Genomic DNA, 25,969 nt, shown 5'->3' with positions numbered 1-25,969 from the left:
TTTTAATGATGGGAAAGTTATGACCCTGATTACGTTAGCCCACGGGCTGGTGCACTCACTTTGTTCCTGACCTGTGAGCTAAAGCCAGAGTGGCTAAGCTGAACAGTGTATAGTCTAATCCAAGAGGAAGTATTGGCTCACTGACAATGAGACTCAAGTTCAGGGAAAGGTACAAATTAACTACATGCCAATGTTATGTTTAAAACCCCAAAATGCAATCTCATGTAGCCACTGCCTCTATTTTTCTTTTATATCAAGCTCTTTCTAGTTTAGCCCCTTTTTTTTTTTTTACCGGCTGCCCCCCTGTCCTGTGTTTGTGCCGGCTTTGTTTTTATGACCACTCCAGTGATCCGTCGCCACTGCGGAGCTGCTGGTGTTAACACAGCTGAGGTGCATTATACAAACTGTTGTTCCTGCCTCTTACCTGGCTCCAGGCGCTCTTCGGATGAGGGTTGTTTTTTTGTAAGTTCACTCGAAAAACAGAGGCAGACGCAGAGTTGCACTTGGGTTTTCACACACTCACAAACACGGGATTCGAGCCATTTTACATTATTATGACAATTATGTCCTCACAAGTACAGGGTGTAACATTTAGCAGGGTTCCTTAGCAGAAATTAGTTGCCCATTAGGATGTTTGTGTAAGTGTCTAATTGCTTTAATAGAAAAAAAAATGTTTTCCTTAGAATCTACTTTAGGAAGTTGCCGTCTTGAGCCACCATTGAATGGGAAAACCAACCAGACGTAGGAGAGTGACATCCATTACTGGATGGCTGGAGGCAGCAGAGGTTGTGTTGAGGTGGCTGTGGATCCGGCAATGAGAGCCGCGGGTGGGTTAGTGGTATCTGGACATGAGTTTGGGGCTTGATCAACCCCAGCTGGGTCGCCGGGGCGAGGGTATGTGATGTTGAAAGACCCGAAACACCCGATGACCCCAGGAAAACATCACTGAGGACAGATTTATCACATATCTCTGCAAGAGTTAAAACCCTATGCTATTTGCTGACAATTTGTCGTTAAAGTTAGGCATAATATAATTGAACTTAGACACACTACTTAAAAACACACACAATAAAATTAACAAATTACACTAAATATTATTTTTGGAGCAGCAAATAGTGATCTCGCTCTCACACACACACACATACAAACACTTACCCTTTGATTCATCGTCTTCTATCTGCAACATCTCTAACAGTAAACATGAAATAAGATGATTTGCAACACCTGCTTTTTACATATGTGCTTAATTTGCAATCACAGCCTGCATAATCTGATTCTATAGATTCCAGGTGGTTTGAGCGACAGCTACAAGCTGGCTTATATCCATCACTGTGGGTTTGTCAAGAGTTCTGTGGGCTCTGTTGGTGGTATAGCGGGAGAGCCAACTGCACTAAAGGTTTTTATGATGTGGCAGAAGTTGATTATGGGACTTCACGTGCCAAGAGCAAACCAGATGTTGCGCCAACAGTCTGTTTCTGTGATGTAGCGTGTATGTATGTATGCGTACGGAAGGAACACAGCAACGCACACTTTCACTTTTAAGTCCCACTGCTTTTCTTTCTTTTTTTTTTCCAAGCTGAGGGAACGTTGCCAATCATTTGAAGAACACCATGAGTGAGGCTTGGAGATATGGGAAAACAAGCTTATCACGATATACTTTTTAAAAATATATCATTTGATATCAATAGATATCACAATGTAAATCAAACTAATATTTCTGTCAAGGTAAGGATGGGCGATATCTCTCGATAATTTCAGTATATGAGGTTTATTGGAAAGCTGCACACAGGTTGTTTCTATGGACTCATTTCTTTTGAGATGTTTAACTCCTTTTTTTTTAACCTGTGGCTCTTTAATGTTAAATGATGGAAGAAGAAAAAAAAATGGTTGTATTCTGCTATAACATAACTTATTTAGTGTTAAGTGTTATTAAGTGACTAAAAACGTGCATATATAATATTGATATATTGCCCCAGCCCTTATCTTGGGACTTGGCAACTGGGTCTAACATTACTCTCATTATTAGCAGTACCTCACTCATCACCCTGAAAGTTTTATTTTTGTCCTCATGACAAACCCAGTACACTCTTGGAAATAAGGGTTCCAAAAGGGTCCTTCTACAAGGGCTGAGGTTCTACCTGGAACCATTTCCCCCGCAAAAAGGGGTTCTTGGTAACACTAAAGGTTCCGGTAAGAAAGGTTCTAACTGGAGCCAAAAAGGGTTCTCCTATGAGGCCAAGCCGAAGAGCCTTATATGGTTCTACTTAGCACTTTTATTTCTAAGTGTCCCAGCAGTGTACTGGTGGCTGGCAGGCAATGACACACATTCCAGCAGTGACAGTGAACAGGGCTGGAGCCACTCTCACAGATGGTCCTTGAACTTTTTTTAAAGGGACGTCTGCCCTCATGGTAATGCCCCACCGGTGGCCCTCGCTGCCCAGCCACAAACTGTAACTCTATAGCCTCATTGTCACGCTCCATATCCTCCCGCTGACCCCGAGCGCAATTATACAGCTGACCCAGGCTTGATGATATAACCTTGGGTGTCTTTTGGGGGCTGCTGGGGCTCAGGGTTGCACCGCTTGTCTATCATGACATGTCAGCTCTGCGTGTTAACCAGACACTTCCCTGAGTGATACCAGTGGGGGTTTGAATGGCTCCCATGGAAGCTTGATGGACATAGCATGCCACTCTCTTTTTGAATGATATAACGGATGTTCTCAAATGTGTAAGTTTCTTTGTAACTTCTATAAAATGTTAGCACACATATATACAGTATGACTTCAAATGTTTACCAGTGTGATCTACACATTTATAAAGGTCCAATTGGTTTAATTGTGTGACTGCAGAATGTACAAACCACTCTTCCCCGACCTATCAGAGAACTACGGTGGCCTTTGCATCCCAGAATACTCTGACTGCAAGCAATTTAACACTTACACATACTTATGGGTAGTATATTCAATTTCTGTTTCACAGTGGACCTTTAATTGAACAGTATCAATCAAAGAATTGGACAGTCTTGGACAGGTTTGGACAAAAAACCCTATATTAGAAACATGCTGGTCTCAGTAATGACTGGAGCATCGTCTGCTGTACGCAGATACAACATGTATGCATGCTGTATCTCAGTACATCGAGACACATCCAGGGTCTCCATGCATGCTCAGCAGCTGCGATGCATTAAAGTGCAGCGTGCTTAGTATGCACTATAAGCTCTGGGAAGGCTACCTGTCACTGGTGAAGTGTTCTTTAATGGATGAGGAGTTGATTTACATCTCTTAAAGGCATGAGCGTATACTGTACTGCATCCAGAGATTGAACAGACTGAAGTTAAGGTTAACAGCCATGGTAGTCAGGTCAACAATGTGTTTTTGTCCATTTTTTTTTTTTTATTATTTCAGCTATGTGCTATAACACAAAGTAAAATTTGTCTAAATATTGAAATAGCTGATTATATCTGTTGAGTTAAGAGGAGAGTTGATGTTCTGTGATTGTTACTTGGCTGTGTGTGGCAAATGTCTCTGCCAAGTTCAGTTTGACTAGATGTCTTAGTAATGACAAGGGAGCTACAGCATCAATAACATTTGAATTTTGTGATGTCCATTTGGTCACCAGTTTGGTGAACATTTTGGATTTAGACATCCATGTTCCTCAGTGGAAGAAGCTGCACGGCCATGACCTTTGTTCTAATTTCACCAGGCTGACATTTTAGTTTTTTATAGTGAAAGTCCTCAACCACTGTCAAAGTATTGTTTTTTATAATTGGACCTGATTTTCAAGGATTTAATCTTTTATGGCTTTAGTGATCATCTTATTATGTAGCACAAAAAGCAGGTTAAAGATTTCAGTGATCACTTCAAATATCTCCAACTTTACATGAATGGTTGTCTTCAACCATTAAATTATAGGGTATAACTGGTAGATTGTCATTTTTGTTTTTGATGGAAAGCTTTTGAAGTCAACACCTTGACGGACAGTAAATGCTTTTTCTTTTGGCAGGAAAAGACATGACACGGTATTTTTCTTAAAATAAGATTTTTAATATTACTTATTATCATAAAGATATATTTACACACTTTACAGAAATAGAAAATAAAAACACAAAGCTACGCATGAAAGGAAAAAAAATAAAATAAGTACTCCAAGAGCTAAAGCTTATCTTTTATAAATTAGAAACCAAAAGTTCAAATATGTACACAGTATTTCAACCATTTCTGATACACTTGTTTTATTTATTTCTTTATTTCTTTATTTATGTCATTTATTTTTGCCCAGTTCAACATCAAAACAGAGACAGGGACTGTACATTTGGCCTGGTGAGTAATATGAGCACACACCATAAACAGAATATAAGTTTCAGGAGTAATACATTGTCTTTAAAATGGGATCTGCTTGAGACCTAGTAACACTGTTGTGATGGCGTGTGAGCCTACAGACTGCATCTCTCCTCAGATTGTTTTCCGAACGGAGCTGATCTTGAACACAGTGGTTACATAGATGAACATGTCGCAATCAAGGCAGGAGGGGCCTGTGCTATTCTGGGTGTAGGAAGTCTCATTTTGAGACTCCAGGATAATGACAGAACGTCATTTCCCGCGGGAGACATAATCTAGTTATCCTTTCGGATTGCCCAGCCAGTGGAGATGTGTGAATGCGTTGTATTAAATATCAGCCACTTGATCCTGCAGACGCCCACTCTGAAGGCCAACATGAGACAGTTTGATGGTTTTTTTTTTTTAGATTCACAAGGTAAAATCATGGAATGTTTCGTGTTTGCTAATTTTCTTAGCGTTTCCTCGATGAATGGAAAGTTTGGTTCAGTGTAATTTCATAGGAATTGTGTCTGGTAGAGAACTGAGTGTACAAATGACAACAGAGCGCATGAAACAAAAAAATGAAAAAACCTTGTATTTTTTCTGTGATATCTTTGTGAGGTGGTCGTGTCTACGTCTATCGGAGACGGAGCTCATTGGCTAAGCCAATATGTTAAAACCCTCTGCTAGCTTATTCTCATCTCCTCTCCACCAGAAACACATAACTTATCTCTCTGCTCACTCCCACTCCTTACTCACTCCCAACCAAATGCATTTGTACAAAAAAACGACAAAAAAAGAACGGGGCAAGTTCTCAGCACAAACATTTTTCTACCAGGAAAACATGCTAACAAGTGCATAGGAACATTACTCAGGCCTTGTGATGGTCACAGAGAAGAGGATCTGGAGGGGAAACACTGAGAGGATAGGAATCGTTTCTCTTGTGTAAGCCTTGCTGGAAAAGACCATTAAGGAAATGGTCTTGCTCCCCGAGCATAATGTATTGGTTTACCGTTTTAGTTTGAGCGTGGATGTGCTTGTCCTTCCACACCACAAGGCCCATTAACCTGATGTGCAGAGGAGAGCTGTGGGCTGCGATCTACGAGAAAAGAATGCCTGAAAGCTTTCACGTGTCCACGACATATTGTGCTGCAGACTACTTTTCTATTTTGTTACATCCACAAAAGATACAGGCTTCCACACTGTATTTCAAAAAGTAAGCTTTGGACAACCAGCTAGACAAAAAAAAAAATCAGACAAAGTAATTGTCACAATACACTGGAAAACTATTCCATACCAAGAGACTCTTGTTTTCAGGGTGTCATTTTCCAGCAGCATAATGGAATTGCAAAAAAGTGCAGCCTTGCAAACCCATACAGAGAAGTCTTGGAGCAAAGCCACGTCTATTTGATGGGACTTATTGACACTGGAGGCTTTGGATCCGCGGGATATTTGGCTTTTGATATTTGGACTCAACTGATAACCAGACCAAGATTCAAAATGTTACTCGACATAAACATTGGTTTGCTCTGGTCTCTGAAAGGGCAGCATGGCTGGTGCAGATGGTGAGGATACATTCATGAAGAACAGTGCGGATACAGACGTTGTTCGGCTCCATAACAAAAAAACTTCTGAGATGGGGGAAATATTGATTTGAACCCCTTGTCATGTCCGAGTCTACTTCCAGCATCCCAGCTCCTGCGGCTTTGAACTTCCATCCCCAGCTCATATCTTCCTACTATCTTCCCCCAGTAATACATGAGACATCCTGAGCAAAGCTGTCTCACTCCCGAGGAGCATTATTCAAATCTACATCTCTGTCCAAGTGGGTGTGAAAAAAAAAACAAACAAAAAAAAAAACATGGAACTGAAATTATTACTCTTCACAGTGCCCTAGGATTTTAATACATTTTTAATCAAGGTATGCCTGGCTGGGTGGATTACCACTGTGATTTTAGATGCTCTCTTAATAAAAGCTTCTCACGCTGGGACTGAGAAGGCTGTGCATTTTATTGAAGTATTTGCATGAGATATGGTGAGAGGGAAGGGAGGGTGGGGGGGCGCGCTTGAAATCTACATTAACCTGCCAGTTGCTTATTTGGTCAAAACTGAGTCAAAGTGTCTGTGTGTGTGTGTGTGTATGTGGGGGGGGGGGGGTTCCTGCTCGAAACACAATCAGAATGTCACCTTAAAAAAGTAAAACAACCAACGAGGAAGTTGCTCCGCACACCTAATATACAACGAACGATCGCAAGGTGGCTGCTCTACAGGTTACACTCTATACGTTACATGGTTACACACTAAATCATCAGGGTTTTTTGGGGGGGGATTGGAAATGGGGGAAGGGTGTGGATTCTAAGCCAATTTAACGATGAGCTCAGACTAAGTGGCCCTGGCCAGCCTTGGGGAGATCCATCTGAGAAAGATTACCTCTTAAGATTTAATGAGCATAATGATCAAAGCCACGACCACCTGTGCTGTGGAGGGGCCACACTTAAAAGGCAACTGTACCCAAAGTAATGTAGGGAACAGATCAGGACTCGAGAGGACTTGATCGAAATACATGGCTATATTGGTGAATACATACAGGGAGAGAGTATAGATACAGTATACGAAAATATGCTCGTACAAGCTTTTAATGTACTGTATGCTTTGTGTTTCGTTAAATAAATGCACAAAATAGACTGCTCTAGTACAAGCCTTTGTCACAGCACCCTGAGAAAAAAAGAAATAAAACTACTTAAAACACAGAAATAATTATAAACAGTAATATATTCCAGTATGATGGAAAGGCATAGCATTTCTTCAGTGAAAGATATCGGTCAAGGGGGTCAAACCAGCTTTATGCTGAATATTACAGCAGCCAGAGCACAAGTGTTAGGCGAGTCACTGTGGCGTATTAGTGAATTTGTTTGTTCCTTTTTTTTTTTTTTTTTGGTCAAATTGAACTTGTCCTCCTTGCTTATATTAGCTCACGTGGGATTTCTGTTTGCAGAAAATTTAAAATGCATAATGTGTCAGTGTATCAAGACTTCAAACAAGAGGTAATGTGTTTCTGCCTAACCTTTCATTCCTTTGTTTCTGGCAGCATTGTGGACAAGGTTATTATTTGGCACTTCATTAAAAGGCAAGGCGGCCTGTCGGTGGAGCAGACCGCTCGTGCCAGTTAACAGTCGTGTAGAGCAGCTGCGCTGGGCAGCAGTGTGGTGCTAAGGCTGGGGATTGGGGACAGGATTGGGATGGGGATTTGGGGTCAAAGGACTCATCCAAGGTGCAACATGTTACAGTAACCTTGAGCGTGTCAGTTAACCCCCCGCGTAAGGTGTTAATGAATTCAGAAACACCAAAAAAATAGCTTTGGATTAACGAATCTCCTAAATGAAGGAATTATTCTGTCACTTAAATAGATTGTTTCTACAATATGTGCTCTCTTCAGTCCAGCTTTACTTTACATTAGGCGTTTCAAAGCGCCGTTAACAATGATAATCAGGCGATGGTGTCATTGTCGTTCAGACGTCACGCTCTTGCTCTTCCGTTATCACAAAACCTAAGAATTCATTTCACGGTAGACATCCAGAATATCATAAAGTAAACCTACGATAAAGTGACACTACTCTTGTGCGTGATCAGTGTCCTCTCTTACTAGTAAAGCTGTTAAGTAGCTACACAGCAAAGAAATCAGTGTCTGCAGTAACCTTGAATCGGAGAGATGGAAAATACCACACCATGGAGAAGTGACAGATGCTTTAAGACTCAGATTGTTTTGACTGGGCTCCCTCTCCACCACATGTCATGCAAAGTGTGTGAGACCCTCGGGGGGAGATCACTACTGATTGGGCTCTACTGACCAAATTATAGAAAAAAAAAGATAATAATTTGGGAGAAGACAGAGATAGATAAGTAGCAAGGGAGTGAGAGAAAGAAAAAGAGAGACAGAGAAACAGAGTCTGATAGCTCGGGCTCAATACCTCCCACCCTCCCTTCCCTGCCCCCATTTCTAGAGATGGGGGTAAGGTGGCTTGTCCCGATTTGTTGTGGACAGAGTTGCTTGAAGAACCAGCAGGTGCTATGGACATCACTCTTCAGGCTGGGCAAGCATAGGCCCTCCATTGCAAGGCCCCCCAAGGCAAAGGAAGAGCATAGAAATCAGAACCTGGGGGTGGGCGCTCAATGCAGTGCCTGCAAACACAGGAAAACAACGGAAAGAGTATGATCAATGTTGGTTGTTTTCTAAAAGTCATTTCCTGAGCCATGCAGACGTTTTAATTTCCTCTCCATTAAGGTCACTCTGCAGGGAGTTTGTTCCGGGGCTTTTACTGTATTTCGCCGCACACTACACTATACATAAAAACCATAAGAAAAGGTTATCCTGAACATGTTTCAACCAGATTTCATGGTTTGTGATAGGAAATAGCAGCAGGGGGTAAGAAAAACAACTGTATATCTCAGAGTGGAGCACAAGCCCCGGCGTTATGCTATATGCTAGGGGCGCTGGATCCTTAACGACAAATAAATCTTTTTACCTTCCCTGCTCTTTTATCTTCTCGTGTTGTGTGATAATTCTCCAAGATTTCAAATGCTGCGAGCTTTGTTGCATGACAACAACATTCATTCAGCAATAAGAACCTGCTCTTCTTTCACAATGACATTTTTCCGTGGACATGTAATGCCTTCAAGAACTGATCTACACTCGTTTATCTGATCTCTGCAGGTTGCGTTGTTTGTGTTGCGTGGGTCTTCAGCGGTGATCTCAGTGTCTCGAAGTCCTACGACATTGTGCACGGGAGGAGTTGCGTGCCTGCTCTGCATTGTTTTGATCGGAAACTTTTTAGAGGACTCACTCGCTACGCTCTCTCACTCTCAAAGTGTTTTTTTTTTGTAAATTGCCTGCAGCTTTGAATCTGTAATATTCTGTTGTCTGTTAGACTGTCACTAGCATGGCTTAGATCCAAGAGCTGTAACAGCACGCTCAGATCTGAGTCCACTTAGATGCTCATGAAAGATGACTGGGGTCACCATCTTTCTTCTCGGCATTGCTCACATCTGGAATGTGTAACGTTGAAGAGGCAAACTTTGCCTCAGGTGTCTGAGGGAATAAAAGATTAGCTGTTTTTGACTGATGGGTAAATGTGATGAGATTGGAGGATGGTCAATTACAGGCAAATTGGTGTTTTCCATCTTTATATTTACAAGTGATATTTAGACAAATAAGGGCTTATACTCAAAGTCTGTCTGTCTGCATGTTTCAGCAGGCCACAGCTGGACATCTCTACTGAACTCTAGCTTTGATCAAACAAGAAGCATGTCCAGCTGCTTCCACAGTTGTTTTTCCACATCAAATCAGCTCAAACTGGAAAAAAAAAAAGATGAAGACACGTGATGATGAACAGAGCCTTTTCAAGGTGAAGTGTTTGAAGGCATTGCTTGTTCGCTGTATCGTTGCATGATATTGGTTCCCTGTCATCTTATTGCACCCAATTAGTAAAAAAAAAGAAGGTGGGACTGAGCTGTGAAGAAGACTTGTGACTGCTTGGATCGTTTACTCTGCCAGGTTGCGGCGAATTAGCAGTGCATGGAGACGAATCACTGAACGAGGTGAACTATGAACCTTGCAAACGAGACGAGCCGAACGTTGTGCCAAAAAAGAAAAAAAAAAGAAAAGGAAATATATCCGTGTGTTGTGTTTCAAGTGGTGCTTGCAGAGACATTGTTACTCAGTGAGCCGTTCACTTTTACAGAGCTTACAACTTCCTGAAGCTCCCCCTGTTGTGCGGCCAACATTCGGGGGCACTGATGACCGCAAGGTCTGAGCACTCGACTCTGAGAGTGTTCTCACATTTTATGGGCAGGCTGATAAAAGTTGCAGAAACAGTGTTGTCCTTCAAGTGCACAATGACCTTTCTTGTTTTTTCTCAGTTTCAGCCTTGTTTGCGAGACTCTGGAGTCTCTTTTTGAAAGCAGGAGTGAGTTCAAAGGAAGTCTGACCTTGTCCGAGAGAATAAAACAATACAATAATGATCCATATTTCACCGTCGATTGCCCGTTTTAGAGAATAGAGCTTCCACGGCTTTGATCCCATCTACTGAAAATAGATTAACGATGCTTAGACACAGCCTCCTCTCACAGTTGCATTTATTTATGGTGATCCTTTGCAGGTTAGCTTTGTGTTGTCTGCCCCTGCTACAGGGATATTGTGTTTTGTCAAGCTTTCCTGTCTCTGTCAGTGTCTGAGAGTGACGTGTGAGTGGGTCGTGCACTCCTTAATGCAAGGATATCATTGTATCGCTGTTGCGGTAACTTAACCTATTACGCGGAGAGGTTTTATCTGCATGCAAATCTAATCGCGTTGTTTAATTAGTTGTAATATGCTTCACATTTTCAGTGGGGCTTGATCTGCAAGAAATGCAGAGAGCGTGTTTTGGTTGAGAAAAGAAAATCAAAGTGTGAAAAGGTGATAAGTAAAATATTATCTCTGATTTTGGATTAAAGTGTTTCCAAGCAAAACCTTGTTTTGTTTCATAGAAAGTTAAACAACCCTGGGAGAGGAAAGCGTGAAACCCAACTCTCCAATGTATTATCTTTGGAAAAGGGTTTTTAATTCACTTAATCAGAAGGACAGAAAAGATTTATGCTCCTTGAATTGATTCAAAGACTGGGTTTCTTCCTTGTGAGGAAATAAATGACGTAGAGTTAAACAGTTTCTGTCTTACTACAAAGGCATGCAAGCTTGTAGGCCAAAGTCCAATAATCTGTTAAGACATGCACTTATTTCAGTGCCAACAATAACATCCTTGTGTTGGAGTTGAATCTGGCTGTGTTGGCCACTGAAAGAGTTTCCACTGTTTCTACAAGAGTTGAGTTTCCCATTTGTCATCAAAAACATCCAAATCGATTTTTACCAACAAAGTATTTTAGGACTTTTTAGAAATTTCTCCATGGAAGTGTTTCCTCACTACTCAGCGGTTAGGATTTAATATATCGGGAAGTGCTTTCGCTCATTATTCTCTAGAGAATCTTGCACCTTTTGACTTGACATGCAGTCGGACAGAAACTTGGCCACCGGCAAACACTTCAAAGACAGACAGGTGCGCACTTTCAAGGTGGGCAGAGCATATTTTAGTGTGTGACGCTGACTGTTTTGTTATCGCTTCAATGGGACACTTTGACAAACAAAATCCAGGGAGCGTTTTGTAGAAACTCACCTTGCTCTAGAATGGCATGGGCCCCTTGTGGGAAAGACGGGGCCGTGGGCGTCTCCTCTTCCAGCCGGCTGGTCTGTGGGTCTGACCGCCCCTTACAGGGCTTTGCTGGACCATTTTTCTCACTGTCGAGGTATCTTCTAGTTCTCTGCCATGCTCCATGGAGGCCATGGGACCTGGGGGACACACAAATTGAGACACACGGGGTTAGAGCCACAAGAAAGTGTCCGTAGCAAAATGTGTAGAAGGATCCAATAGAGGAATTGCAGTGGTAATGGACGAGAAAACAGACGTATAATGTGTTTAGGACCCTTTTCTGGCATAAAAACAAACTGACTGTCAGGACCGGTAGTCCTTATGGAGATTAAACCCTGGTCCTAATGAGGCAAAACCTCATTTCTGAGGAAGTTTAGGGCTATCCGGATAAGCGGTAGAAGATGGATGGATGGCTTAATACCTGGGAGAATGCACATAGGTCTGTGCAGTAAGATGCCGGTTGATCTGAGGGATAATGCTTTGTTTATAGGCTGTCCAAATGAATGGAAGTCAATGCAGTGTAGCTAAGAAGGATAGCTGTGCAAACCTGCGTATGTCTATATGTGTGTGGCCTTTTGAAGCCCACCCAGAGTTGTAGTTGGGTTCATCGAGTCAGCATAGTGGAATGAGAGCACAGCAGCAAAGACGTAGCTCTGGTTGCAGCGAGAAAACCGAAACCCCCCTCGTGTCTCATGTCTCTCTCACTCTCCCTCAAGATTACAAACACCCCAAAGAGCAACCAGGACTTTGTGGAGGTGCATCCTGCCGCGGCGTTTGATCCCAGATTAGGGATGAGTTTAATAGCAGTGTGTCTCTCACAAATTGTGTGCACGTCTTAAGTGTGTGTGTGTGTATGTGTGGGAGAGAGTGATCCCAGATGTTCTCAGTCATCTCTCAATAAGTGTGGCCTGATCCCCTTAAGCCCCTCTTTTCTAAATGGTTAGGTCCACCTCCAGTGTCTCTATGACCTTTCAGCATTACAAACTGGAAATCCTCCCTTCTTGCCATTTCTTTAAAGGGCATTTTGCAGAAGATGTTTATTTTTAATGGTATGTTAAACGCAGGTGCTCACGCTACACTCTCAAATACATTTAAATTACTGAATCAGATATGTAGATAGTTGTAGATAGTTGGATCTATGTAAAAATTTAAAGAATCACAAAAGGCAGCTGTAGCTTACATATCATGTCTTTCTTCAGTCAAACTCTGAAACGCTGGAGCATACATTCCTCATGGTTCAACTCAATAGTGTCTTTCAGTGGACCCTCCCTGCCCCCTAAATGTTTTTCAAACTATCCATCTCCACTTTTAAGTGAAGTCCTGAGGCCAAGCTCAAATAATGCAGTTCACTTTTGTCACTAAAACATTTTTTTTTTTTTAATGATTACTAACGCTTTACAGATACCCCGTCATAATCACAGCCTTGCGTCCCCCTGTTCTCAAAGGAAACCACAAATCTCCTTTGGATGTTTCCCATCAGGACCCTGATTGACTTCACTCACATGGGGTCATGACATTCCTGTCTCCTCTTCTCAGAGACACTGGCACCATTTTTAGAATTCCCAAGAGCAAGATCTTCCTTAGGTTTATGAGGATGTGGGTGAGGAGGACACAGCTTGAGACAAGTTAGCCAATCCATTGGGTTTGAAAAGGCAGCAACTACACTGAGGACAGCGATTGAGCAGCTTATGAAACGAAGCTTATGACGGTGTTAAGTTTTCCTTGAGACTCTCTTCATTACTTAGTTCATTTTGGTGTCTGAAGTGGTTGAAATTACAGGTAGTTACGAGGACAAAGCACAGCTATGACCCTGACGCTACCTTCTGCTTGAAATCTTCACATAAAAGAGGTCCAAAACACTCAAGTTTCTTTCAGAGCCCAGATCAGTGTGTGTGAATGGAGGGCGGCTTTCTTCAAGAGCATAATTCAAAACGCCCTCAGAAGGAAAGGAGTCTTTGTTAATTAATGAATAGCCATGACCTAGCTGTGTCACATTGAACAAGCGACGGTGAACTGCAACGACTGAGCTACACGGCGTGTTAAATGTTTCCGTTTGGGTATGCAGCACCTAAAATGCCAGACGTGTCAAAATCCCACTTCCACACTAATCTTCTGCAAGCACATTACACATTATATCTGTGGCCGAACACTAGGCTAATTCATTTGCGGAAGAGAAAGCCTCTGTTGCGTATTTCCGTATTTAAAGCCCATCTTTGCCCCCGTAGGACTAATCTGCACATTATCCTTTTGTTATTGCTCCAGACACATGGTGAATGAGGGATATTGACACATTCTGAAAGCATTCAACTCTACATTCTGTTCTACTCTCAATGTTTGAGTTGAATTTCAGACCAACGTAGGTATTATGTAGGGGTGGTGGGGTTCTGCCTCTCCTTTGCCCCTGAAATGCTCTCAGAATTTAGGTTAGATTTAGATAGTCTTCAGTCTGCTCAAAAGAAAGTACTCGATGTAACATTTGATCCAACGGCATGGGAGGCTTTTTTGTACCAAAACAATTGTTTGAAAGAGTGATTTCCTTCAGTCGTTTAATGCTGCACTCTGCATCTGCACTTACTTATACACATGGAAATGTGCCAGAGCCGACACGCAGGGTGCTGTTTGATTTCGAGATAAGCTCTTCGGTTAAAGTGCACTGACACCTTACATGTCTCATGTGACTGTTGCACTTACTCAAATACTACACTGTTCAGTCCGACTGCAGCTGAAGTCTGAGCAGCAGGCTCGTAACAGGTGCTGCAAACACATTTTCTGACTGGAGACTCACTCACTCACTCGCTCGCACACCATACACACTACACCCACATATGCACATTGCAATGCAACATGGTAAAGTAATTGTACTTCGGCTCACACAGCCCATCCACCGTCCCTCCAAGGGAGGCTCAGGCTGTCACAACCCAGGTCCATAATGAGACAATTTAGATGTTTCCTGCCACGGCAAGCTGTCAGCCACTGCTCAGCGCTGCGTTTTGAAGGGAGAACATCTTGTCATTTTTTTTTCTCCTGACAAATCTCAACCCATCCAATCTGGCCACAGGATAGAAAAGTGTAATGAAAGCTGCTAAAAATAACCCAGGCCTCAGTGATAACACTGGCTGTATAGATTAACTCTTGCAGTCCGCGGGGAAGTCATCTCGGAGTGACAGATATGACATACAGCAACAGCTAGCTTTGACTCTCTACCCATGTGTTGTGGAGGAATACATAAAGATTGAATGGCACAGCATCTGTTGCACCTCGATAAGTCCTTTTGATTGTCTCCATGGCAGGTATATTACTGGATAATGCACGTGTCCTCTCTATAAACAAAGATATCTCGGCTGTCTTATTGCTCTGAAATTGGATCCGATCTCTGTAGTATCCCATTTGATCTTTTTCCCACGAGAGACTTCCATGTTGACGTTAGGCTGGTAAAAGAGTAAAATGGCAGGATAACGTATGTCTTACAGCAATAACCATCTTATCTCTTCCTGTGATGACCTTGGACCCCCGGGTCTCAACACTTCTTCTCTCACTTGGTAATTCCCTAATTAAAGTTTAATAAAAAAGGGAATTTTAGGAATGCTTGGTTATTCCTGAGACTGCTGCTTGTTGAAGAGAGTGAGAAAAAAAAGATAATGGCCAGGCAGAGAGGAGACAATTATTGAGAGCATCACACACTGGCTGGTCTCCAAACTAATGATAAATAGCAGGTTAGCTGCTCCCTTTCCCCGCCCTAGTTTCACTGCTACCCACTCAGGTGATATTTGTTATACTGTCTTTTTTTTAAATTGCTCGCTTTCAGTCCTCTAATGGCCCAGCAGAAACTGTCAGCTTATCCTTGTCGGTTCGGCAACAGTCCATCAGTGGAACACGGAGAGAAATACATCTTTCAGCGCTCGTCCGTCCAGTCGGTGAAGAAAAATGGCTGTCCTCTGGGTTACTGCCAAGTTCATCAGCTGCCCTCTCGGCTGGCAAGAGTAAAAGTGTATATCACAGTACCGCGTGTCAATCCAGGAACACAGACAGCATGGCAAATGGGCCTGAGGCGATTTATTAATAGTTGTGAAGCTGATTTGTGCGCATCGACTGCCAAAAAGACCACATAACAAATGTCTGCACTCGTAAATGCAGCCACGGTATAATGGTTTTTCTGCCACCAGGACATAAGAAATTAAACTATATCATCCCGTGAGAGTAACCACATCAATAAGTAAACAGAGGGTTGCGTTCGAGGTTTAGAAACTGTTGATGTAAACACAAACAATCGAGAGCGGTTGCCAAAAAATTTAATCCTCGCCATGTTTAATTTTCTCTGTGACGCTGCAAATTGATTTGCTGTTCTCTTGAATCCTATCCATTTGTTTACGTGTCGGGCTCATCACTCTCAGTCACAGTGATTATGAATCAATCAATCGTGTGCAATCGCAGTGATCTATTTTCACAGTTGGCTGAGCTTATTGAGAACGATTCAGTCCTCGTTGCATTCGCTGTCCCTGCATCACTTATCTGACACCTCCTGATAAGCGCAGTTTGTGCAGATGTATCTTGATTTTGATTTTGTTTGAACAAACACCTGAGAGAATGCAAATAGGTCTGTGCAGTAAGAGCAGGAGGAGAGTTAACCCTGTATGTCCCACAGTGTAATTCTGCAGTGCTATTCTATATCTGAACAGATGCAGCTCAAGTCAAATTAACTTTCAATTACATGGTCTAATAATCACTGTAGATTATAAGTTATTGTATTTTGCATCTTAATTTGTAGCTTTTGGCCGCTCACTTGTGCAAGTTAAGACTGATAATCATTAGCGGCACATTGATATTAATGACCGTGTGAATTTTAGCAACGGTGCTTAATAATTTAACTGCTGCTAAATTAAACTATTGGATGGATTGTCATCAGATTTTGTACAGATGTTCATGGTGGTTCCACAATGAAACCTGACATTTGCTGGATCACTGTTTTGCCATCAGAAAGTCAAAAGTTGTTAAATTAACTTGCTAATTCCCATCTGTTTTTCCTGCACTTTGTATTTGGAATGAATTACCATCACTATCATTTGCAGCCACTAAACCAGTAGAGGGATCTTGCTATACCTGGTATACCTGCATAACATCAGCATGTTTCACATCAACATTGCACCAAAACACAGCGTCACTAACATGACTCCTAGTGTTGCTTCTATCTAAATTAAGATTCACTCCGTCCTAGGGGGGGGAAGAAAAAATGATTGAACTATATTGTGGACCCATTTAAATCTCTTGCCCTCCTTTCACAATTACACATCATATTATCATCACCGTAGTATCACCATATTTCATTTGCATTAATGAACCACTGACTGTTGCAGTATCTTCCGGTGTTGCACAGTAACGTATAGGCAGCTGCATTGTTTTGTTTGCTGTATAGGGGAGTTAGTTGTAGATTATTACGTATGTGTGTATATGAAATCCTTAAGGGCATCAGCAATATTTGAGAGCGGAAGGATATATACCCTGGTGTGTGTAGCCATGGTTATTACCATGACAGTGGAGGAGCAGGCTTGTTGTCTCCATTGTATGCCTCTCTCGTTCATTCACTAAATGGAGAAGAGTCACTTTTGCTAATGAATCCCCTCCATAGCATGCCATTACCACAGACATGCAAACCCACGCAGCCAGACAGAGACAAGAGACATGTCATGGGTAAAGATGCTTCCCACTGCATAAGCACATTAGGGGATCAGGATTATTTAGCCAAGGATGAGATGTGTTAATTGTACCAGATTCAATTCAAAACATTCTTTTAACCTCACATAAGTCCCTGTTCTGCAACAACACCATTGTGGGGGATTTGCATGCTGCCTGACAGCCTCTCCACACATTCATCCTGTGCATATGGACTCGTGCCTGACAAAGAAGGCTGTCCCCTGTTGTTCAGTTTTCACAATTCAACATTTAGTGTCAGAATTGCTGCTTATCGCATGGCTACCAGTAAGCCCGGGCCTTGGCAGAAACTGGTACCAATTGCTTGCCGACTTTCAGACCATGTTACCATGGCAGCCACCATGAAAGGCGCTCCGTTTGGAGCAAAAAGAATGACATTGTCAGCTGAAGGGAGCCAGGTTCTCAATTAAAACAATCGCAGAATCCACGCTCAGCCCTCCGACTGGGTCCCTGACGTTTTTTAACATCTTCTGTGTGTGCGGCTGCACTTGGCCTCTGAGTGTTCCTCTCAGGCAGGATTTGTTTTGGTCGCGAGCACTTTCTTTTGTTTTTGTCAGGGACTATTTGTTATGCAGCATTGTTGTACTGTGATAATGCTAGGCTTGTGGTTGAGCTGAAGGCTGGCTTTGTCTATACAAACTCCACTGAGGAAACCAAAGTGCATGAAATGTTGTTCCTATTACTGTAGCTTTTAAACTTAACCCCTTGTCCTCTCCACTCAGAAAAGCAACCCCCTACTCTCAATGAAGGTTGGGGACAAATGAAACACAAAGTGCACAGGCCTGCGCTTTCTGGCTTTCTGCAGATGTCCCTTTGAGTTAGTCAGCCGCCTGTGAAGTACGGCGCTATATGTGCTCCTGAATTACTGAGTGTATGAAATGATGAGGTGTGAGACTGCATACTCTGCTATGATCAGAGCACTGCGAGTTCAAAGTGCCGCCAGCAGCATTGAGCCAGCTAATGAAGCCACTGACTCCCCTCACCACTTGACTGCCTGTTGGTTTATTCACAATCCCACTCCAGCTGAAGGGGTGAGTTTGTGGCTATGAGGTTACTGCAGGTTGGAGCCTACTGAACACGAGCACTCAGAGAAGCAAACATAAAATAACTCAGAGGGGGAGATTTCTTTTTCTCAACTTTCCTGTAGAAATGTAAGAATCATTGAGGGCAGGAGAAGGAGAGATGATGCTGCTGCTGCTGCTGCTGCTGCTGTGGTTGCTGTTTGCAGCAGCAGACTGGATCTTTGCGCATGGCAGGTACACTTGGTAGGTAAGGCTACCAACCGTTGCCCTAATCTCCAGAGATTGCACGTCAAGGGCAAAGGGATCCTCCAACCATCCGTTTCCATGGGCACACTAATCAGAAGTGAAACACAGCCCCTCCTTCTCCCGTGTCATCGCTCCCCACATGCTGTGAACCTGCGTTCATTCTCCTATTTGAGAAAGAGCCGAACAGTGAGAGAGCGAGGAGAGAAACGTCACAGTGCAGGGTTCACTGCAGCTTTTAATGCCTAAGGGGACCATCGCCTCTCCCCACAGCACAAACAGTATTATTAAAGGAAAATAGCTGTGACATTGCTCCCGCACATCCAGACTAAAGGATACAAAACAACCACTCTGACACTCAAAGCCAGAGCGAATATACAGCGAACAATAGCCGATGTAGACATTAAAATACAGTTGAGTTGCGGTTGAGTTTATAATAGTATGATACTGTTATACTGTCAATACTAATATACTGAGCATATGGTGTGCAAATAGGATCCCTTTTCAGGGAAACTATGCAGCGAAACTTAGTAAGCAATGTCGTCATGCACATATTTAGTGAATAAATAAAAATTGTGAAGACTTTTACTGACGGGCTCAGCTGCACTGCGCTGCAGGTGAGCTGAAGTTCAGTGTTTATTACTCCGTCTTCCTCGGTTTCCATTGGCTGCTGGGATAAACTGTTTGCCTGATGCGGATGCGTGTTTATGAATTCCATATATTGTGTTCCCCTCATGCCTTTGCAAACATTTGTTCATGCTCAGGGGCGCTGAGCGCAGGCAACGAGGGACACGGCGAGGGGCCCTATCCTGACGCAGGGCAGATACGTGTTATTAGTCAGTGGCAGATCATTAGATTGACCAATGTTAGTGCAGACCCACATGTCTTCCTGGGAAAAAATAGCATGTTGTGTTGTGTGATTAAAGACAGAGTGATTGCGTTGCATAATGCATTATTTCAAAAAAAAAAAAAAGCGTGATTTCTATTCAGTTGTAGAGGACGCAAGACATTATAGGATTTCCATTTTGAAGCTTGTAATTTAAGGCAGGAGCACAAGATGCATTACAGTTTTAAACCTCATGAGATGCAGCGCCACATCCTACAACAAGATGAGGAAAGAGAAGACGTGCACATCCTGCCCGAGGCTTGGCGTTTAGGCAGATCCCAGATCGCTAAATCAACCCAAAATCTACCAACTCTTTCTCTGCCAATCCATGCTGCCATCTTCACAGCGGTGAAATCCCTCATTTCGCTGAACAGCTCAACAAACAGCCAGCTATGCAGCAGCTGTATATGAAATCTCTCTAATATATTATGGCACCTATAGAGGTTTGACATTAACAGCCACAATACCCTAAACCATATTTATCTAAAGTAATTCACTTTTACTCCTACGTGCGTTTTTTTAGCTGGTAAAGTATGATTTTTCTTTTTTAAACCACAAATTGCATCTCTAAAGCAATATACAGAAGCCATATTTTTCCATTCTGGGGTCCTACAAATCGAGCGCGAAAGTAATTAAAGCACCTGCATTCCCAAAGACCACAGTATTTATTCTGTGGTCTGGCAGCCCCGTTAATAAAACTGTCCACTCAGATCTTGATCAGGAATCTGATCTGCTGGGACAACTGCTGTAAATGTAACACTTAATGTTCAAAAAAAGAGCCATAAATCACTTTACTTTTGAATACTGCTGGAAAACAGAGAATATCTGGCTCTAATTACATGGTAAGGATTGCCTCTGGCTTGAGGATAGGGTCTGGTGATCATGGGTGTCTGGCTTATACAGGAGTCAGGTCGCCCCTCCTCACCCACAGAATTCCTTGCCCGAACCTCCAGGTTGTCCCCTCGAAACTCAAAGGGGGTCTAGTCTAAAACAGACGTGTACCTGAGGTATCAGCCAGAATTTAATTTGCAAGCAATTTGACATATTTAGCAGAACTGATGTCTTCCTAACAGCCAAGAAGCGTCATTATTTCACATATGAAATCTATAAAGCCGAACCAAATCGCCAGCTGTGAACTTTTAGATGTGACTTCCTTGACTCTGGAGAGTTTTCACGACCGACCTCACCACGGCTCCGAGATAGCCAGTCTGCCTTTTATTTTTTGGTCCCCTGGCCCCGTCTTTTATTCCATCTCTGCTTTTACTTCCCCTCACTGCATTTGCTCTCAAGGGAAGATCTAAGTGAGTAGATTTATTCATTCAAAGGGTTCTGAATTACATTACAGCAGCTCAGCAGTCACATATGCCAAAGTCTTCAAGAGCTGGACTCTCCGGGGAGTGTTAGCCCAAAGGTTAGCCTGATATCCCTACCAAATGAGTTATGATTTTTCACTAAACCTCTTCCTCAACTCCCACCCACTCCAGAGCAATTGTGAGTGCCATTCACCAAGCTCATGTTGGGTGATGTTATACAGATGTGAAGTGGTTTACGACATAAAACCTTCTTATTGAAACCATACTGCTTCACCGAGTTGCCATCACATGAGTGAAAAAGATCATCTGTTGCAGTATGTTTAACTTCTTACCTCGATAACGATAAATTTGATCTAAAACTTCACAGACATGTTTTGTGATTTTCAAACAATTTGAGTTCCTGACAGGAAATGTGTCGTTAGAAATCCACTCGTCATTCCAAGGTGGTTCTGTCCTCTGCAACCTTGAAGGTCACACTATTTAACACGGCCTCACTTAATTAAATTACAACAAGACAACTCTGATGCAAACAAACAGTGTGTGGTTACATTTGAATTATCTAAACTTATAGTATTAGTGTCAAATACTGGACTGTGCCAACTACAGTGCTTTTGCCAACAGTTTTTGGAGACTTCATTAAGTAGGGAATATCATCATCAATTCACTATTTTTCTCTCACTTGGCTGTTTATATATTAATAAGCGATAATTTGTGAAAATTGCATAATACATCCAGAAATAGTAATGAACAGCCAAGAAATACATATATTATATTATATATATCATTGCGTGTTATGAACTGCATGAAATGTGTGGATCATAATAACAGTGCTGCTATTTAAGCCCACAGAAGATAAACATGAGACAAATCAACAAGAGGATAAATTATTCTCACTTCCCAAACTCATGGCCTGTTGAGAGAGTGCGTGTGTTTATGTCTTTCTGTGTTTGGACAAACTACAGTTCAGTGTAATCATTTGAAGACATCTTGGCTTTATTATGACATTTTTTTCTTTTGTTGTTTCCATGACTTGAGGAGGCTGTTTGAAGGTGAAGCCTTGATTAAGTTTAGAATTTCGTGTTTTTTTTTGAGTTAATGAATGAGTGAAGAGAAAGGACAAGGGAATAAACTGGTAATATTATATATTTCTTATGTAAGTCCTCACAAATATAATAACACCAACATTGTGTGTGCGTGTGTGTGTGTGTGTGCTTGTGAGAGTTTCTGCAGCAGGCAAACAACACTGATGCTGCAAGCTGCTGGGTCTATTTTCCTGTAATGCTGCATCGGGAGGAAATCCAGGTTCTTTGTGAAATGGATTTCATTTTCATCTGACCCTTGTTGATGTGTTTGTGTGTGTGTGTGTTTTGTGGTGGCTGAAGCTGGTGCTCGCAAGCTCCTGTGCCTTCAAAAAGGCTCTGTGATTCTCTATAATCCTCTAATAACCTTTCCACTGCTTCCCCTTCAACACAACTGTTTGCCCACCATTATTATGTTATTACTGGACATCTGGAATAGTTTTTGCTGCTTTTCGTCCCCCCCCCCCCCCCCCCCCAGCCCCCCATGGCCACTGTAATCATGTCCACAGGCCCAAACACCTTCTTTACATTAGAAAACTTGTGATTATGATTTAAAGCTTCCTGGTTATGGTTGGTTTACGTCTCAGATATATGTTAACAAACTAATTACAGCCAGCTAAGCATTTTATTCTATGCCTGTGGGTGCCTTAATATGTGGCTGCACGTCTTGTAGACCTCCTCTGCCTTACTGTTGTTTGACCAGTTACACTCGGTCGATGCATGCTGGTGTCACAAAGCAAATTCATCAAAGTTTAATATGGAATAATAGCATCGACACTGACAGCTCTCTCTGTAAACCCGAGTAGACGATTTCTCTGTCAGATAATGGCTCTAATCTGGTCAAAACTGCCTCACCTGTTCAACCCAGGCCTGTGGTTGTCTGAGGCAGCTGCTATTGTTTTTGTACTGCGCGTCCCTGGGTGAGGATTGCAGGTTTTTTTTTTTTCCCATAGAAAAGGGTTTGATACCCTCCAAGAGGCTGTGACAAAACACGAGCATGTTTTGAGGATATGCTGTTATGCCACTCTTAAGAGTTACACAGGGAGGAAGAGCCGATCAGCCTTGGGATGAATTATGAATACCACATGTCTGTAGCTGAAGCCCACTCCTGAGCCAGAGTGGTTCTCAAGGATGGGTAATTGAAGTGCACTGCTAAAGGATGCTAATATTACATAGAGAAGGCCACAGCAGCTCTTTTAGTGTACCGGATAAATATTGTAAATAGCATTAGGTTGGCGATGATTTGCCTGTTGCACTTAGACTTATCACCAATAAGCATGTGTGTCCATAAATACAACCTAAGACACACCCTCATGTACACTTCCCCACTTTACATCAGTCAGATTCAGGTCTGTATTTGTTGCTTCCTGCAAGTGTCCATACACGCTGTATTCTAAAGTCTCTGCTCATTCTCAGACACACATGTACGCACACACAGATGCATGAGCGCAAAAGAAAAAGAAGAGAAACCACTGAGCTGGAAAAGCATTTGTCTCAAGATGAAAGGCTTCACACCCACTGCCTACATGCAGAGCCTCTTCCGACACCTTCCCGCGACAGCGCATACTGTAGCAGAGGCTTGTGCTACGCAGACACTCCAGCTAGCATCCCTCCCCACACCCATCAACGCTGCAACACACTTGCATCCCTTCTTCTCTTTCACTCCCTTCCTCTCTCTTCCTCTCTCTGTCAATGGAGCTCTGATACTACAGTAGCAGCCAGGGAACAGAGAGGCACAAAAGCGGCATGACTTGAACAACATTGAGCAGGATAAGCTCCCATGAAAGCCCAAGGCACATCAGCCTCGTTTTTCCTCCGTCGCTGGTGTAGCACCAGTGGGCTCTCAGGCGTGGAACATGCTTAGCCACACGCAGGGCGTGAAAAACGACACTGACCATGATGCTAGATAATTGCTTCCCATTTACTCATGTGCTCAGAGCCTCGGACAAAAATAGCATGTCGCTGTATAACGAATGTGCTGGGAAGCCTGGGAACTGAGTGCAGTGGCTATGGATCGATACACGCATAAAGTCTACACAGCATCTTAAATTCAAGGTCCACACAGCACACGTAGCCCGTGCAGAATCTTACAGTTTACATATCATAGCCTTGTGTCAACATCTTCCAAGGTGTTGTGTACAGAGCATTTTACAATCGTAATCTAAGCCACCTCCTGTGCTCTATACATACAGTCTACCAGCATCTTCCACATGCACAGGATTTCATATAAACACAGCTTCTGTCTGTGATTCCTCCAAGCCTCTGTAGTTGATGGGTAGGTGATAATCCCATGAATGGTCCAGACATTTACACAGGCCTAACTGTTGTTTTTCTTAACACCACAATGTTACCTGCATCACATCTGCAGACTGCATGCATCGGTCCCCAAACTAAACCCCCAGCCCATTTCTCAGAAGCCATTTATTCCCCCTCCCGAAGCCATCAGAGAGAGAATATGCCCTACCCCTGCACAATTGTCTAAAGTCATTGTTTTTGTTCTAGATATTAGACAGTGTAGTTCCAAGCTGCATTTGATATCTAGTTCAACAAAAGCTCCAGAGACGCAGCAGCACTTTACAGAGATTTACTGTGACACGGCGTCAGCTCTGGACCCTCTGAACCCAGAAATGATCCATCAATCTGGCATCTGTGTTCATCTCATTAATGCATACAACAATTACTGTCCTCATTATCATCACCACAGGAGGCATGCGTGCACATATAGATGCTAGTGTTGCCCCGCTACACAATCACAGTCATCTAATAATCATAAAGCACTTGGGTCAGATGGAATACATCAAGCCATAAATTAATCAGATCCTTTCCACCTGACTGAACATGTGCCATGCATATTTTACATTTCATAACAGCAACAACAGTCACAGCCTATATACCAGCCCAACACATCAACATACACCTTTCTTTATGTCTCATCGCCAAGTCTCACAAGCTTACATCAAGGTGAGGCAGTGAGAAAATTGATAAAAGGCTATTAAAGGAAAAAAAAAAAAAAAAATCCCCATTCAAGTTTATTATAAAAGCAATGGCAGTACAATAGCAGACAGTATCACCACTGCAGTGCAGTACTGTATACAGCCAGGTGCTGATATTTCTGCCTTTTAGAAGCCCACACAAGGCTAACCATGCTGGGTAACTGATCAACTACAGCTGCCTGCACGAGCCCAAGGCAAACAGAGAGAAACAGAAAGCAAAGGGAGACGACCGGCGATGAGGCTGGCCGCTCCTGTACTCACCAGCACTAGCAGAACACAGCAGAGACACCAAGAGCACAATCACCAGCGTCAGGATCTTCACATTCATTTCTGCACTCCCCTCTGGCTCTCCGCTAGTCACTCGCTGATATACTGTAGTGGTGTGTGTGTGTGTGTGTGTGTATATATATGTGTGTGTGTGTGTGTATGTGTGAGTGTGCGTGTGTGCGTGCGTGTGTGTGTGTGAGTGTGGATGGGAGGGGGAGAGAGAGAGAGAGGAAGAGCAGCTGAGCGAGCAAGAGAGAGAGAGAGAGAGAGAGAGAGACTGTTTGCTCCCCTGTGTGTGTGTGTGTGTGTATGTGTGTGTGTGAGAAGTGAGTGTGTCAGTTTGTGGGAATGTGTGTGTGCGAGTGTGGCATGTGGTGGCTCCCTGGCTGTGGCTGTGTATTTGTCTTAATGTGTATTTGTATATCAGTGTGTGACAGCGCCACTCTAAGACTGAAGGCACGTCTTTATCTGAGCTCTCCCACGGAGGTGTGTGTGTGTGTGTGTGTGTGTGTGTGTGTGTGTGTGTGTGTCTGTGTGTGTGTGTGTGTCTGTCTGTGAGAGTCTCTTCTTTTCTTCTGTCAGAGAAAGGACAGCATGAGCCAAGTTCAGTGGAGCTGTGAATGTGCTGGAAGTCAGCTTTGCTGGTCTGTCTGCGTGTACGAGTCCTCTTTGCCCTGGATAAGGAGACTAGTTGGTCATGTGGCTTATGTATCATTGACTCTGTGGGTCACGGAAAAGCCCCCACCACCCCTGGCTTGCCACCATCACGCACCTTCTCCTCCCCTTTTCCTCAAACATGCAAATGCACACAGCATAAGAGAGAGAGAGAGAGAGAGAGAGAGGGAGGGAGGAGATGGAGGAGAGGGGGAGGTAAAAGGTAGGGGGTGCATGCAGGTTTATGATAATACC

General features: G+C 42.9%; 1 protein-coding gene across 1 annotated transcript; it reads right to left on the bottom strand.

Moving 5' to 3' along the window:
* Positions 1-8,411: 8,411 nt before the first annotated feature.
* On the bottom strand, positions 8,412-25,121 carry apln (apelin; the record flags this gene model as incomplete). The annotated part of the gene is made up of 3 exons (XM_083891710.1): positions 8,412-8,495; positions 11,519-11,691; positions 25,055-25,121. The coding sequence occupies 2 exons, from the start codon at positions 25,119-25,121 to the stop codon at positions 11,525-11,527; spliced, it is 234 nt and encodes a 77-aa protein (XP_083747836.1). The 3' UTR covers positions 8,412-8,495; positions 11,519-11,524.
* Positions 25,122-25,969: the final 848 nt, after the last annotated feature.

The sequence above is a fragment of the Microchirus variegatus genome (assembly GCF_963457635.1).
Source record: "Microchirus variegatus genome assembly, chromosome: 6".
In the NCBI taxonomy this organism is placed as follows: domain Eukaryota; kingdom Metazoa; phylum Chordata; class Actinopteri; order Pleuronectiformes; family Soleidae; genus Microchirus; species Microchirus variegatus.
This window is presented reverse-complemented; position numbering and strand designations above follow the sequence as displayed.